This window comes from Paroedura picta, chromosome 3 (assembly GCF_049243985.1).
Source record: "Paroedura picta isolate Pp20150507F chromosome 3, Ppicta_v3.0, whole genome shotgun sequence".
NCBI lineage: Eukaryota > Metazoa > Chordata > Lepidosauria > Squamata > Gekkonidae > Paroedura > Paroedura picta.
Window position 1 is genome coordinate 118,831,292 of NC_135371.1, and position 15,024 is coordinate 118,846,315.

General features: G+C 45.4%; 1 protein-coding gene and 1 long non-coding RNA gene across 2 annotated transcripts in view; both read left to right on the forward strand.

Moving 5' to 3' along the window:
• Positions 1-3,604: 3,604 nt before the first annotated feature.
• Positions 3,605-9,227, forward strand: LOC143832663 (uncharacterized). The gene is made up of 3 exons (XR_013229342.1): positions 3,605-3,891; positions 8,588-8,650; positions 8,968-9,227. It is a non-coding gene; the product is annotated as an uncharacterized LOC143832663 (long non-coding RNA).
• A 1,529-nt stretch (positions 9,228-10,756) lies between these two features.
• The window catches only part of PCP2 (Purkinje cell protein 2), a 30,338-nt gene continuing 26,070 nt past the window's right edge, over positions 10,757-15,024 (forward strand). Inside the window, exon 1 of the mRNA XM_077327407.1 lies at positions 10,757-10,891. Within this exon, the coding sequence (XP_077183522.1) occupies positions 10,793-10,891 (99 nt within the window). The 5' untranslated portion in view covers positions 10,757-10,792. The remainder of the gene's footprint in view (positions 10,892-15,024) is intronic.

Sequence of the window (15,024 nt, forward strand, 5' to 3'; positions counted from 1 at the left end):
ATATAATCATGAACAATGAATCTTCACGCCAATAGCTTCAATGTAATTTCTGTGAAAGAACACTTGCATCATTTTATGGTTGGGGGTCACCACAACATGAACTCTATTAAAGGGTTGCAGCATTTGGAAGGTTGAGAACCACTGTTTTAAACAGTTTGGTGCCCTGGTCCTCTTTTCATATTTAAACGCTTCCAATAGTCTTCAGGCAACGCTAGCCATGCCAACACAGGCTTTTTGCAGGGATCACAATGTCATGCCTTTTAGAGATATTAGTTAGGTTGAGACTTAGTATTCACGATGGCCCTGGAAAGGGATTCCTCTTGAGAGTGGGGCCAGGGAGCGGCTTTTGCTATTTTTGCAGTTATGCAACTGGCCATTAATGCTATCTAAAACCTTGCAGGACCTAAAGCTGTTTAAAGGGTGACTTTAGAGATGTTCTATTGCTTGAAATGAACTCTCATTTCCTAATTACTGGAGAGGCTCCAGCAACGCCTCCTGGACCCCTCCGCTCTGTGCCAACTAGTCTGCCCAGCAGGAAGGTGGAGTTGCCACTGATTAATTTTCTGAATAACAGAACACCCTTCAATCTACTCAAGCCCACCCAGTGTGCTAAAGAAGGTGTTCTAAACCTCACCCTCTACATCTGTCCTCTGGATCACACCCAATTTGCCTTGTGCTCCTTCCTAAACTGGAGTCAAGTCTCCTTTAGAAGGAGTTGAGTCATGAAGGTGAGAAGGGCAGAAAGCGTTCAAACCCTTTGGAACAGAATGTTCAAACCCCTAAACAAAACACTGCCATTATCCTCATTTGTGTTGCACTTCATTTTTCAAGGGGCTTTTAGGTTAGGGTGGTCTGCCTCCAGGTGGTAGCGTGGGGGCTCCAGGGATTATGACTGGTTTCCAGGCAACAGGAGAAAATGGCCGCTTTGGAAGGTGGACTGTAGGGCATTCTGCCCCACTGAAGTCTCTCCCCTCCCCAAACCCCACCCTCCTCAGAATCTACCACCAAAATCTCCAGGGATTTCCCAGTCTAGGGTCAGCATCCCTATTTATTGAGAGCCCACATAGTGTCATGGTTAAGAGTGGCAGACTCTAATCTGGAGATGTGGGTTTGATTCCCCGCTCCTCCTCTTGAAGCCATCTGGGTAACCTAGGGCCAGTCACAGTTCTCCTACTGCTATTCACACAGAGCAGTTCTCTTAGAGCTTTGTCAGTCCCACCTACCTCATGGGGTGTCTGTTGTGGAGGGAGCAAGGGAATGGTGTTTGTAAACCACTTTGGATCTCCTTCAGATATTGAAAAGCAGGGTATAAAAAACAGGTGCAGGCTCAGGAAGTTCAGTAATGTATAAATAGATCTCGTGCAAGCTAAAGTATAGTGACCAGAGCAAGGGAGAGAGGGCAGGGGCGCTGCCACGATGGTGGTGCCAGCGGCATGTCCCGCCTTCCCTCCCTCCAAATCTTGTCACTTTAAGCTAGACACCAAACTAACCGTGGATCTCTAGATGAATCTCCTCTATTTGCCCTCCAAGTTTGGTAAGGATTGGGTTTATGAGGTCTGAGTTACAGCCCCCCAAGGAAGGTGTTTCCAGGAAAATGTTTTCTGGAGAAATGTCTGGTGTGTCAATCAGAGATCCCCTGCAAGTCTGCTGTCTCTGGCTTGCACAGGATCCATTCCATGGAGACACAAACCTCATAAAATGATCTGGTTCATTTAGCCCCTAAAAGTTCATGACTGTGAGTGCGGTCTGTGAAATGGGCACATCACAAACCAAACTCATTTTCCTGGTTTGTGCCCAACCCCAGCTTCCTAGGAACAAAATTTGGGGGCTCAATAATCTGCAGTAGGAATGAGGAATCAGCAGAAAAAATGCCACCTCCTTTCAGTACAACTTTAAGTGCCCTTAAGTTTTCTGAACTGCATGACTGCATACAGCCAAGGTTTGAGGCAGGTGTTTGGGTCATTCTTTTTCATGTAATGGATGTTTTACTCCAGAACGGCTATGCCATCCTTTCCGCCTGTTCTATGCAGGCCAAATATTTTCTGCATAGAGAAAAAGGGAAAGCAGCTTTGGGCACTCTCTGCTTTGCCTGGACAAACTTCGTGCTCTTCTTAACTTCCTTGTTTTAATCTCCTGAAGGAGTGCTCTAGAATGGAGGTTGTTGCACAGGAAAAAGCAACTGCTGGCAAATGGTTTTTTAAAAACATGAAGCACACCTAAGACACACAGTGCATGCAGGGAAGGCGGCAGAAGTCTTGTTGCTTTTCGCTTCATAATGTTGCAGAAACAATCCAGTAGGGGCCAGCAATACTTGCATAATGCTTGCTTAGAGAGTGTGTCCTGCCATATGTGTATGATGTTCTCTGTGTATGGGGAGAGGGGGGATTACACTTTTCAAAAATGTGAACTCTGAGCTATTACCAACATGTGGCATCCTGAATAGATTTATAACCTCCAGCAGAGCTGTGGGGCTTCTGCACAGCAATTGTGCTCTTACTGGGCAAAAAGCCTGTCAATTACGTGGTTTGGGAACCTCTGGGAAGTCCTCAGAGACAACTGAAAACACATTTGAATTCCTTTCTGGATGCTAGCATAGAGTAACTTGTAGGGAAAGAGAGAGATGGTTCATTAATAGGTAGCAAATCTCAGCGAGTCCGCAAAGTACCTGTTTGTTAGAATGCCTTACAGCAGGGGTAGTCAACCTAAGGTAAAGGTAAAGGTATCCCCTGTGCAAGCACCGAGTCATGTCTGACCCTTGGGGTGATACCCTCTAGCGTTTTCATGGCAGACTCAATACAGGGTGGTTTGCCAGTGCCTTCCCCAGTCATGACCGTTTACCCCCCAGCAAGCTGGGTACTCATTTTACCGACCTCGGAAGGATGGAAGGCTGAGTCAACCTTGAGCCGGCTGCTGGGATTGAACTCCCAGCCTTATGGGCAAAGCTTTCAGACGGCTGCCTTACCACTCTGCGCCACAAGAGGCTCAACCTACCCCTCGGAATAACTCCACGGACAACACACCTGGAAGAGTATCATTGCAAGCAAGCACATGGCCAGAGCAACAAGCACTTTATCAGCCATCCAGAGACTAGTGATCAGTTCAATGGTTGGGACAAGGGAAACTAGGCAACTGAGAGCCAGTTTGGTGTAGCGGTTAGGAGTGAAGACTTCTAATCTGGAGAGCCGGGTTTGATTCCCCACTCCCCCACATGCAGCTAGCTGGCTTGCCACAGCACTGATAAAGCTGTTCTGACCGAGAAATAATATCAGGGCTCTCTCAGCCTCACCCACTTCACAGGGTGGCTGTTGTGGGGAGAGGAAAGGGAAGGTGATTGTAAGCCACTTTGAGACTCCTTCGGGTAGAGAAAAGCAGCATAAAAGAACCGCTCTTCTTCTTCTTCATTGTGACCTCCGCACAACCACATGGTTGGGATGGTATGTGAGCCAGCATCAAGGTGGAAGGTTTTGAAAGGCACTCACATTCCCTTCTCTTGGCTGATGCACTTCATTCCATTCAGAAAGAGTGCTTTGGTCTACTTTCCTAAGTGTTCTTTCTACTTGGTTCTTCTCTTTTGCACTGTAGCAGGCAATATGAGAGATCTTGCGATATCCCTTTTAAAGAGAGAGAAGCTGAGCTCCCATACCCTCAGGACCAGCTTTGCCTTTCTTATCTATCCACCAATTTTCCTTTTCCACCATCACTCCCCAGGGTTGTCAGGGACCATAGAAACTTGCTTTAGATGGGCTGGCAGAATGCAGCACTTGCTGATACTAACAAGGCTCTAGGGGAGTATATGAAGCTCTGCAGGCCTTGAGTTTAAAGATTACATGGTGCAGCAGAAAGCAAGGAGAGTTATTTCACGACAGACTGTGGATGTGAGTAGCATCTCAGGTAAGAGAATGCAATAAATGGACCAAGGGAATGCTTCTGTGAGTTCTTGTATCTATGATTTAGGACAGGACAGGGACTGTTGGCATTCTTTGTTTTTTGTAATCTCTTCTGACTTAGCGTTTCCTTTCATGGTGTTTACTATCTCTGTTAAAGATCCTGGTAGGCAAAAATAATAATGATGCCAGAGGCATTGCCCTTGTTCAGTAATATTTATTATAGGAGGGAAGGTAGCCTAGGTCTCACTCAGGCTGTTTTTCAATCCATGGATCATGTTGTCTGTGGTAAATTGGGTCATTCACTTTTTCAAGAGGCAAGGAAGTAACAAATGTGTAGCAATCTGTGAGAATGGATGGGGTGTTGGGATGGCACATTAATGTGTTTGCTTCTTCAGCACAGTCATTTAGCATGTTACCTGATGGCCCTCAGTGGAACCTGAAGGGCGGAAGGGTGAAGTGGGAGGGGACATGTGGAAAATTGCCTCCTCAACACATCTTCTTCCGGCAGAACTGCATCTCACAAATGGAAAAGGAGGCTAGGATCCAAGCCAATACAGTTGGCTGCAAGGCTCTGATGTGTCTAAGAGAGATTTGATTAGCTGGTCAAGTAAACACGTTCTTGTCAATGGCTCCAAAGGATCCTAATTATCTTAGAAGAGCCTGACCCCATGTTGGCGTTTCAGTCACCACAGAATAGTTTCCGTTGCACCATTTCTGGATACCAGCTTCAGCGTAGCACATCTCCTGAGGGAAGCAAATTCGACATTTATAGAACATCCAATGAGGGCTGTTTCTATCATTCAGCAGTTCCTTCCTACAAGGAAAGTACTTCTGTGTTTCAAAAGAGCATGTGGCTCACAAATCTTTCTCTGGTAACAAGTACATACATTCTGGAAGGCTTCCGTATTTTGCTTTTTACATGAGCTATACATGTAGGAAATGCATAATGTTTGAAGTGGCACTGAGAAATGCTTCTTGCTATACCTGCTCCATTAATACTTGAAATATAATGATATAATTCCTGGCAGGGTTTCCCAGCCTCAGTACCATGTTACTGAATGTGGTACCGCGAAGGATCCCCAATGGCACCTCAGTGCAGGGGTTTTCAAAGTGGCACCTGCCATTTCTGACTCTGAGTAAAGGGGGGAGGGGTTTTAATTTTTAAAAAACAATGTCAATCCTTATTTGGGCAGGTTGACCTGCCCCATCCCAAAGTGGCCAATGATGGGCCTAGAGGGGTGAGGAGGGGCTCATCCAAGGTGCTGCTAACTTTCGGGAGGCATGTCTAGCTGACCATTTCTTGATACCTCTGTGGTCAAAAGGTTGAAAACAGCTGCTATAGAGAGAGAGAGAGAAAATTCTCTGAAATATGAAGGGCATACTTTGAGGCTTTATAGGCAGTATATATAGGTTCATATTGTAGAAGTAATGACCGATTTTATTTTCCTGGGCTCCAAGATCACTGCAGATGTGGACTGCAACAAAGAAATTAAAAGACACTTGCTCCTGGGGAGGAAAGCTATGGCAAATCTAGACAGCATCCTAAAAAGCAGAGACATCACCCTGCCAACAAAAGTGCGTTTAGTCAGGGCTATGGTCTTCCCAGTTGCAAGTAATGGCTGTGAAAGCTGGACCATAAGGAAGGCCGAGCGTCAAAGAATTGAGGCTTTTGAACTTTGGTGCTGGAGAAGACTCTTGCGAGTCCCTTGGACTGCAAGGCGAACAAACTGTTCTGTCCTAGAGGAGATCAGCCCTGACTGCTCCTTAGAAGGCCAGATCCTGAAGATAAAACTCAAATACTTTGGTCACCACATGAGAAGGAAGGACTCCCTGGAGAAGAGCCTAATGCTGGGAGCGATCGAGGGCAAAAGAAGAAGGGGACGACAGAGAATGAGGTGGCTGGAGGGAACACTGAAGCAGTCGGTGCAAATGGTCAAGGACATGAAGGCCTGAAGGATCATTGTCCATGGGGTTGTGATCAGTCGGACACGACTTCGCACCTAACAATAACACTGTAGAAGTGGGTTCAAAGGGCAAAGAAAGTTAGATATTGGTATCATCTGCATATTGATATGATATTTAAAATCGCTACACACTCACATCCAGCTAGGGTTGCCAACCTTCAGATGGAGACTGGAGATCTCCTGGGGTTAGGACTGATTTCCAGACAATACAGATCAATTGTCTTGGAGAAAAGAACAACTTTGGAGGGTGGACTCCATGCTTCTGTATTCTGCTGATGTCTGTCCCCTCTCCAGACCCTGCGATCTCCAAGCTCTACCCCTAAATCTCCAAGTATTTTCCAAATTGGAATTGGCAACCCCGATTTATCCCCAATCTATCCACCTCATGTGCATGTTGACTAAGTGAGGGAAATGTCAGGGGAGAGATCTGAAGTGAGTATTTAATGATCACTACCTTATGAGATGCTTTACCAAAGCACAAAGGGACCCACTAGACAAATATCTGCTGGTTTTGCAGTTATCATCAGTAGATCTAACAAGATTTGTCCCTTCTCTCCAGCTACAGACTATCAATGAGGACTTCTGGTGCAATTTAATTGACGCACTCAGACTGAAAGCCAGATAATCAGCAATCCAAACAAACCACTATTACTGTTCTGATATATTATGTCTAAAATTGTTTATACAGGTGCCTCAAAGTGTCTCATTCTATACTTGAATTTACAATTTAAGCTACATTTCTTTATGTTTGCTTTAGGTTCTCATTAACCACTCACATTATCTATTGCTGTATGTGTTTTTTCTTGCTTTTTCTGTGTCTGATTTGGCTTCATTTGATTGGACCAGGCTTTCTCAACTAGGATTTCATGAAATTCTGGTGTTTCTTGATGGCCCTGGAAGGGTTTCCCAAATGAGTGGGAGTTAATTCTTTTAAAATATTTTTTAATTGTTAAACATTTATCGGGTGATACGAGCATATATGGTCATGTCAGCCCACCCTCCCCCTCTCACAATGACCAACGATGGTCCTGGAGGGGGTGGAAAGGAGAGGGGACCAAGGTGGGCATGTACACACCTATGCTTCCTAGCCATATTCTGCATGATTGTGCCAATTCTGGGGTTCTCAAAGCCTGTAGAATTTTTCAAGGGGTTCTCAATGGTAAAAAGTTGAGAAAGATTGGGTTGGACAGTCACTTGTTTTGTTGGACTTGTTGATAAAGTAAGTTCATGGCAATATAGGATGAACACAGATCACTAAAGTTCCCAGCATTGTGTTTAGCGATAATGCCTCATAGGAGATTGCATCTAGGTTTATATCTCCTTATTAGCTCAACATCTGTCATGAAGAGTATCTTGGATGTTTTCTATTTTAAATTGTTTGCTCTCATTTTATCTTGATCTCTTACCCACTCAAACTGGTCATAGGATTTTTTTAAAATTCCTAATTCAGCAAGAAAGATCCCTCTGTGCATCTGATGCAATTATGCATCTTCATCTGAATCACAAAGCATATCTGCATCCTGTTGAACTTGTGAGTTACAAATGGGAATGTGCACATTCAACCAAAGCAACCGACCGCATGTGGCTGTGTTCCAGTAGGACTGCAACTGTCAACCTATGTGTTAATTAGGAAATTGTAGAGAAAAGCAATATGGCAAATATGACCTTGGGGCAATTCCTCCCAGTCTCCTAGTAGGGTTGTCAAAGTGGGAATGTGCATCACTAAAAAAATGGAAATTGACCTAATCACAGGGACAGGGAAGAAGGTCCCTTCTCAGACATTAGAACAGCCATCTATTTGAAGCTGCCAGTTGAAGATTTCAAATGCATAGAATAGTAAAGAGTTCATTCCCACTCTGTGGATAGGTAGCCCTATATTCTGGCATAATGGTTTATACCCCTAAAAACAAATTTTGCTCTTCTGCTGCAAACTGATACAGCTATCCAAGAGAGACTCCCTCTACAAATGGAACACATACAGCTGGCAGGCTCAGGGGTTCCCAGTCTTGTTCATCTTGTAGGCACTTTTGGACTTTTGAGACCAGAGAATGGGCACCACCACAATATGGCTGACAGAGGATGCTGGGGCTAGTCACAAAATGTTGGGAGGCTGCCAGGCATCTTGCTTTCAGAAGCAGATTGCTCCTTAAATGGATGCTCCCTGCTGACCCAAAGGTGATGCCTCCTGGGTTCATCCAAAGCCTTTCCTGCTCCAGTAGTATAGAGAAAAGCCAGGGTTGGTTCTTCTTGTTCTGAGGAAGGGATGCTTTGTCTTAAAGGCCTATGGACATAGGAAAACCCTTTGATGGGCACTATAGTGCCCATGGATTTCTTAAGGATCACTGATCCAAGGAATGGTCAACTTTCTCAGCTCAACTCTGGCTGTGGCTGGAAGACTGGCATTGGAAAGGACAGGAAAGAGAAGAATTAGTAACATGTCCAAGAGAGTAGTAGTTTTGTGTTGGCTTGTCTGGCTATTGGGAAGAGGGCTTGGTGTACTGGTTAGGAGCCATAGCCTCTAATCTGGAGAACTGGGTGTGATTCCTGACTCCTCCTCCGTTAGCAGCCAAGCTGGATGAGCTTGGGCCAGTCATAGTTCTCCCAGAGCTTTCTAAGCCTCACCTAACTCACAGGGAATGTGTTTGTAAGCCATTTTTAGACTCTCTTGAGTAGTGAAAAGCAGGGTATAAAAACCAACTCTTCTACTTACACTGCTCAATTATGTTTGTCTTCCAGATCCCAGGCCATCATTGTAGGGCACCACAACATCACCAACAAAGTGGAGACATGTCCACCAAGGTAGGCAGTCAAGGGCTGTGAGACTTGAGGTGGAGATATTCTGATATTCTGAGGAAATATTGAAAACTGTTCTCACTGTCTCGAAGAAGAGCAGAAAGCAGGACCCTTGAAAAGTCTGTTGCTGGCAGGCTCCTTGTGACAGCCCCAGATAACTTCACTGGAAAATCCAAATGATTAACTAGGGAGAGGAGCAAATGGGGAAGGAAGTGGCAAGTACACTGTACAGGAAGGGGTATTGTGTGAGATAGAGCTGAGATAAGTTTGTCCCCAATTTACCCATCATCCAACAGAGCCCCTGATTTTGACATTTTTCTCAGGTGCTGAAGAAGAGGAATCTTGGAAGTACTAAGCATCCACGGAGGTTGTTCCTGTGTTCACTCAGAGCCCTGTCCATGCCTGGCCGCCAATATCAAGCTCTGCCTAGTGCCTTCCTTGGTGATTATGATACCAGCACCCGCTACACCAGTACTAGGACTGCCAAGATGCCTCTTTCAGTGAGTGAATGATATGACAGCCCAAGATTCTCCTGTGTCCCTCTATCATGCTACTGTGTTTAGCAAACATCATTACAGGTTAACCCCACTCCCCTTCATTAGAGGTTTCCCACAAAGGTTGATTCCTCTTCCCTGGCCAGATGTTTTTGGGAACCTGCTCTCACAGCCTGTTATTGAAATGTAGTCCTTCCTTAATCCTGAGCCAAGAGTTGGTGCCACAGTTGAGCTTGCAAAGCTCCATTAATCCCATGGTATCCTTGTGCCCTGGAGGATTTGCGTGCCACCTGTTGGCCCAACAGCCAGCCAACTGCACCAGCTGGGCCAGGCTGACTGTTGACATTCAGCTGTTCTTCCTCACACCTAGCAGCAAAAATCTGAGGCTCAATGGTCTACTGTAATTTCAAAGTGCCTGCTCACCTACCTTTCCTCTAATCCAATTTGTATCTTTGAAAGGTTTTCTGGTAACACCTCCTTTTGTTTCCACAACCTTGATGCCTTCCAACTACCAATGACATTTAAAGGTTGCTGGGGATAGTCCTTTCCAGCTTTAACTGCTGCACAATAAATACTTTCCCACCATATAAAAACTAGATGCTGTGTGCATCATGCAGTACATAGAGACCATATTCTTTATCCCTCCGGCATGAGATATGAGGTATGCAATAGTACCTACAAAAGGAATCCTAGTTATTTTCCCTAATCCTTTTTTCCCTAATGGGACATGGGCAGAAAGAAGATTATCAGAGCGGTTTCCTCATCTCTGAGATTAGGGGCTTATTAGAAAGATAGTAACCCTCGGAAGGAAGAATTTTACAGTTAATACTAAGAGCTCTTAATTGGGTCAGTTAATTTGCTCCCTCCTGGCTAGTCCAAGCCAACATCTTGTTGATGTTGTTATAATAGCATTTATTCGCATAGGAATCAGTAATGGCCAGGTCTTTTACACCTATGGGAAAGGTGGTAACTATATGCCAATGCAGAACAGGTAAGCATTGTATCCAAACTGCTGCCCAGCACTGAAGTTCATAACTGGCCAATTCAAATGAGAGGGGTAATATCAGGCATGAAGTGGAGCCTGATGCTGTCCTAGAAGTCTGGCCACTGCTGAATTAGGACAATGAAGTAGACTCTGTCAACAGCCTGGATGACACCAGATCCTAACAAGATTTCTAGTGGAAGGGAGGCAAGGAGGAAGCTTGAATTGCCTTGCAGCATAACACATGTGTATGCACACATACACAAATACATAGGTATAACATGTACACACACACGTTCACTAATGAAGTATGTGTTGGCTCTTTTGATACAATTATCCAGGATAATCTTTATGCAGATTATGGGGATCCAATGGACAGACCAGATTGGATGCCTGTGTTTATTAAAATATGGATTTTGATCCCCGTGTAGAGAATGAGGCTGTGCGGGGGAGGGGTGGCCTGGAGCTGCAGAAGGGGGTGCTTAGTGCGGCAGGTCTGTATAAATCACTAAGAGCAGCAGGCATCAGGGCTGTCACAGTGGGCACAGGGCAAGCCAAGTGCACAGTGCTGAGAGGTCCTACATAAGCAGCCCCGGGACCATTAACAGCTGTGTCTCTGGAGAAAGGAACCTCTTCCAGTGGTGCAACAGGAGACGACAGACGCGTCTCACAATGACAACAGTAGAAGCCAAAGCTGAAGAAGAGGAGAAAAAGGAAGCGGGTTCAGAGCCAGCATCAGAACCAGCACCAGATTCCAATTCATCCAGTGGGGTAAGGTTCACCCAGGGCATTTTGTGATGGAATATTGACTGAGGAGTCCAACCAAAGGGTCCAGTTTCCCCATGGCTGTGGGATTTGAAGTTGGGGCTGGTCTGTGCCAATCACTGAATTCTGGCCTCAGAAGAAAAAAGTGATGTATCTTTAGATAGGGTTTGGTGACAGAATTTTAAAAGGCAGAAGTAGCACGGAGACAAGACAGATGCAGAACATTTTATCTGAGAGATTTTTTATAAAATGACATCACCCACACTGTGGGACCCTGTCTTCTAGCAGTGGTGTCAGGCATCCTATGCTGTGTGTCTGAATACCTTACCAATATCTATTGCTGTATAACCTAGTGCTTTTGTTTCAATTATGTCCCTGCTTCCTTGGGCAATGGTTGTTTCATGTAGGTTTGTAGATCTCTCAGTGCCTCTCCACTCTGTGACATCATTTGATGACTTGCAGCAGAAGGTATGAATTGCCTCCACTGAAAAATGTTATGCTTGATGGGAGGGGATATGGTAATACTCTATCTCTGTGTTAAGCAACTGAGTCTTTAGCTGGTTTTGGAGCACAAGGCAGAAAGTTGTTTCGAAGTGGGACTTCTGCTTCCACTCACAGAGCAACGGAACAACCTTGCCTTTCAAAAGCAATTTTCTCCATTACTAAGCAAACAAAAGAGGGTTTTCTCTGTGTCTGCTTTGATTCTCCCGTGCTTGTGAAAAGAGCTTTATTATTCAGATACTAGGGGCAGATAGTTGGCAAGTTAGTCATTGTATAAACAAAATTAGACTAATTGGACTAATCCAATTTAACCTAAAAATATCAAATTGTTTGAGGATTCTTCTCTATGCAACAGAAGTACTGGAAGATATTTGTAATGATGACCAGTGCTAATTTGTGTTTATTTATATCCTATCTTTTGTTATCATGGAACTCAAAGAAAGGTATAAATAGAGTTCTTCTGCAGGCCTCCCCTCCAGACATTAACCAGGATGCAACTTAGTTTCTGCATGCTTGTGCTGTCATGCACCTACCAACTATACCTTGGAACCACTTCTTATGGACTCCCATTGCCTTATTCATATACCTATACCTGTTTTTCTGGACATATGCATTAATAAAAACTCCAAAAGATTAATACCTTCTTAATTCACCGGCTGGAAAAACATAAATTAGCTATTGTGTTGTAAGAATGTTTTCAACTTAGGGGTCCCAGTGTTTAATATTTCCCCCTATTCTCTTTAACAGGGTTCTAACTGAGCCCCGTCATTTGTTTGAAAACATCAAAGTTAGCTTTAGCCCCTCCCCTCAAAGGAGGACAGTGAACGCGCAACTCCACAAAACACCAACCTAGACTGCAGGAAAAGACACAGGGCAGGAAGTGGGGAGAATGTTTGTGTTTTGTTTTTGTTTTTTTAAAAATCTTGGGCAATGTAATAATCCTCACAGAGCATAGAAGCCCCCCCCCCCCGTATAGAATGACCAAGTCTAATTTAGAAGCAGACATTATATAAATACTAGGGGGATAAAAATAAAATGGGCGCTAGGCTCCCTCCCTGGCGAAGCCTTTGCCGGGTGAAGGCTTCCCGGGGCGTAGCAGTCCCGTGGCTGGAGGTCAGGCGCAGCCTCCATGACCACAGGCCGCAGTGCATGGGCAAGAAAGGAGTAGGACCGCCGCGTCTGCGATGCGGCGGCCCTGCTCCTCTCCCGTGGCCCCCCTCCCCGCCCAAGCTAGCTGCGTGGGCAGCGGGAAAGGAGCAGGGCTGCCGCGTCTTCGACGCAGCATCCCTGCTCCTTTCCCGAGGGCAAAGGGACCCCAGGCGGGAAAGGAACAGGGACTCTGCGTCTTTGATGTGGCATCCCTGCTCCTTTCCAGAGGGTGAGGCTAAGCCGGCCAGAGGACTTACCAGCGGGGAAGGCAGCTTCCTCGGTGCGGCAACTCCCCATCCGGCCCAGCCGAGGACGGGCCAACCAGCCAATGGGGAGCCGCATGAAGCGCGGCTCCGAACTGGCCGCTTGGCCCTCGAGTGACACTTGGAGGGGCCAATCGGGAGCCGCTTTGTGGCTCCTGATTGGCCCCTCCGAGTTTTTATCATGGACCCGGGCCGCCTTCTCTCCTCCCTTTTACCCCTTAGCGCTTTATTTATACCACTCCACAGGAACATTTTACAGATAATAAATTTTTTAAAAAATGGGGATTCAGACAAAATGACCACTTAGCACAACGCTCTGTCTCTTGTTTGGTGAGCTGATGGAAGTCCACAGCATCATCCATTCCCCACTATTTGTCTCAGTATATGAGATACTGTTGTGCCAGTTAGGAATTCACATGCCAACAGCCATGAGAGAAAGCAAAAGAGACCCTCTCCCTCCTTACTCATCTAGAATTTTTGATATGGTCACTTTTTAGGGAGTACTGAAGACAATTATGCTTTCAATCTCTCTTTGATTCAGAGAATACGGATCTCTTTCTGAAGCTACAAATTCAAGGGGCCACATTCAAGGAGCAGGACACAAGAGTGCATGGACCCTGAGTATATTTTGTGGGCATCCCGGCTGAGACACAAAACTGTGCTAAATTATGAGTAAAAATGAAAAGTAAAAGTTAAGAGTCAGTGTGGTATAGTGGCTAGATCAATGTGTCTTAACTTTTAATTCACTGCCATCCATCCAGATTTGCAGTTTTATCACTGAATGCCCCTCCAGCTGTAAGTAAAGCATAAAGATATAAAAACAGCGAGACAACTTTATTTATATAGGTATATGTATATATTATGCGGATCTCCAGTACATGTTAAATGAGACCCTGTGCCTGATAGCCATCAGCCAAATCCCTAACGTTAGGTTTGATTCCCTTTTGCTGTGTGCTGCTTTTTAAAAGTACCTGTGAGAGAAATCTGGGATTTTTACCTCAGGGTAAAGCAACCCTCCTCAGTTAGGTTTCAGAAGCCATCACAAGATGGGAGAAGAGGCTGCCTAAAATTGCAAAGGACCCCATTTGCTCCCCAGGTTCTGACGATGCTTTCTTCTGATTGTAAGGCTACCATCATCATCATCATCACTTATTATATTTTTTACCCACCACTCACAGCACGTTGGCTTGTGGTGGGTTACAACATAAAAACCTCACTACAATAAAACCCTATTAAACAAAACGGAATAATACAAAAACCCAACGGTGGAAAAACAACCATCCCCATAATGGAATGCCTGCCACTGGGTGGTAGAGGGCCATACCAAACAATCAACACCCAAGATGTTCAAAGGGTGGCATACTTCCTTGGGGGGGCAACCAGATCTTCCTCCTACACCAGCCTCAACCATAGACCTGGTGGAAGAGCTCCATCTTACAGGCCCTGCAAAAAGGCAACAGCTCCCACGGGACCTGCAACTCTCCCGGGAGCTCATTCCCCCAGGTAGGGCTAAGACCAAAAAGGCCCTGGCTCTGGTTGCGGCCAAGCAAACTTCCCTGGGGCCAGAAATGACCAACAAGTTGGTACCCACAGAGTGCAAAGCCCTGGAGGGGGGGCATAGGGTGACAAACAGCCCCTCAAATATGTGGGTCCCAGACCATGAAGGGCCTTAAAGGTCAAAAACAAAACCTTGAACTGGATCCGGGCCACAACAGGCAACCAATGCAGCTGCCTCTGCACAGCCTGGATATGGACTTTCCAAGATGTTCTTGTGAAGATCCTAGCAGCTGCAATTTCCAGGTCAGGGACAAGGGCAGGCCCGTGTAGAGCTAGTTACAGAAGTCTATTCTGGAGGTGACCGTTGTATGGGTAAAGACTGGGCTATGAATTTAGGCTCAAAAAGAGTGACTGGTTCAATCAACCCCAGTTTGATAAGAAATTAGAGTGAAAGAAAGGAGAATCCTGAGCTGAAGAAAGAGACAGATGAAATGTGACTGACAGGGACAGAGTGAACACACTGGACAGAAACACACACCAGATGTGTCTGTCTGGGATAAAAATTTGTATCACTAGGGTGTAGTCTGCATGGGGCTTTTTACCCTGTCCCAGTTCGAATGAATCCCTCCTGTCTACACTAAATTCTTTTTGCATTTTGACTTTGGGCACTTTAAATTTTCCCTCTGCAACAAGCATGATTAATTCGTGGTGACCCTACCTTTCCCCTGC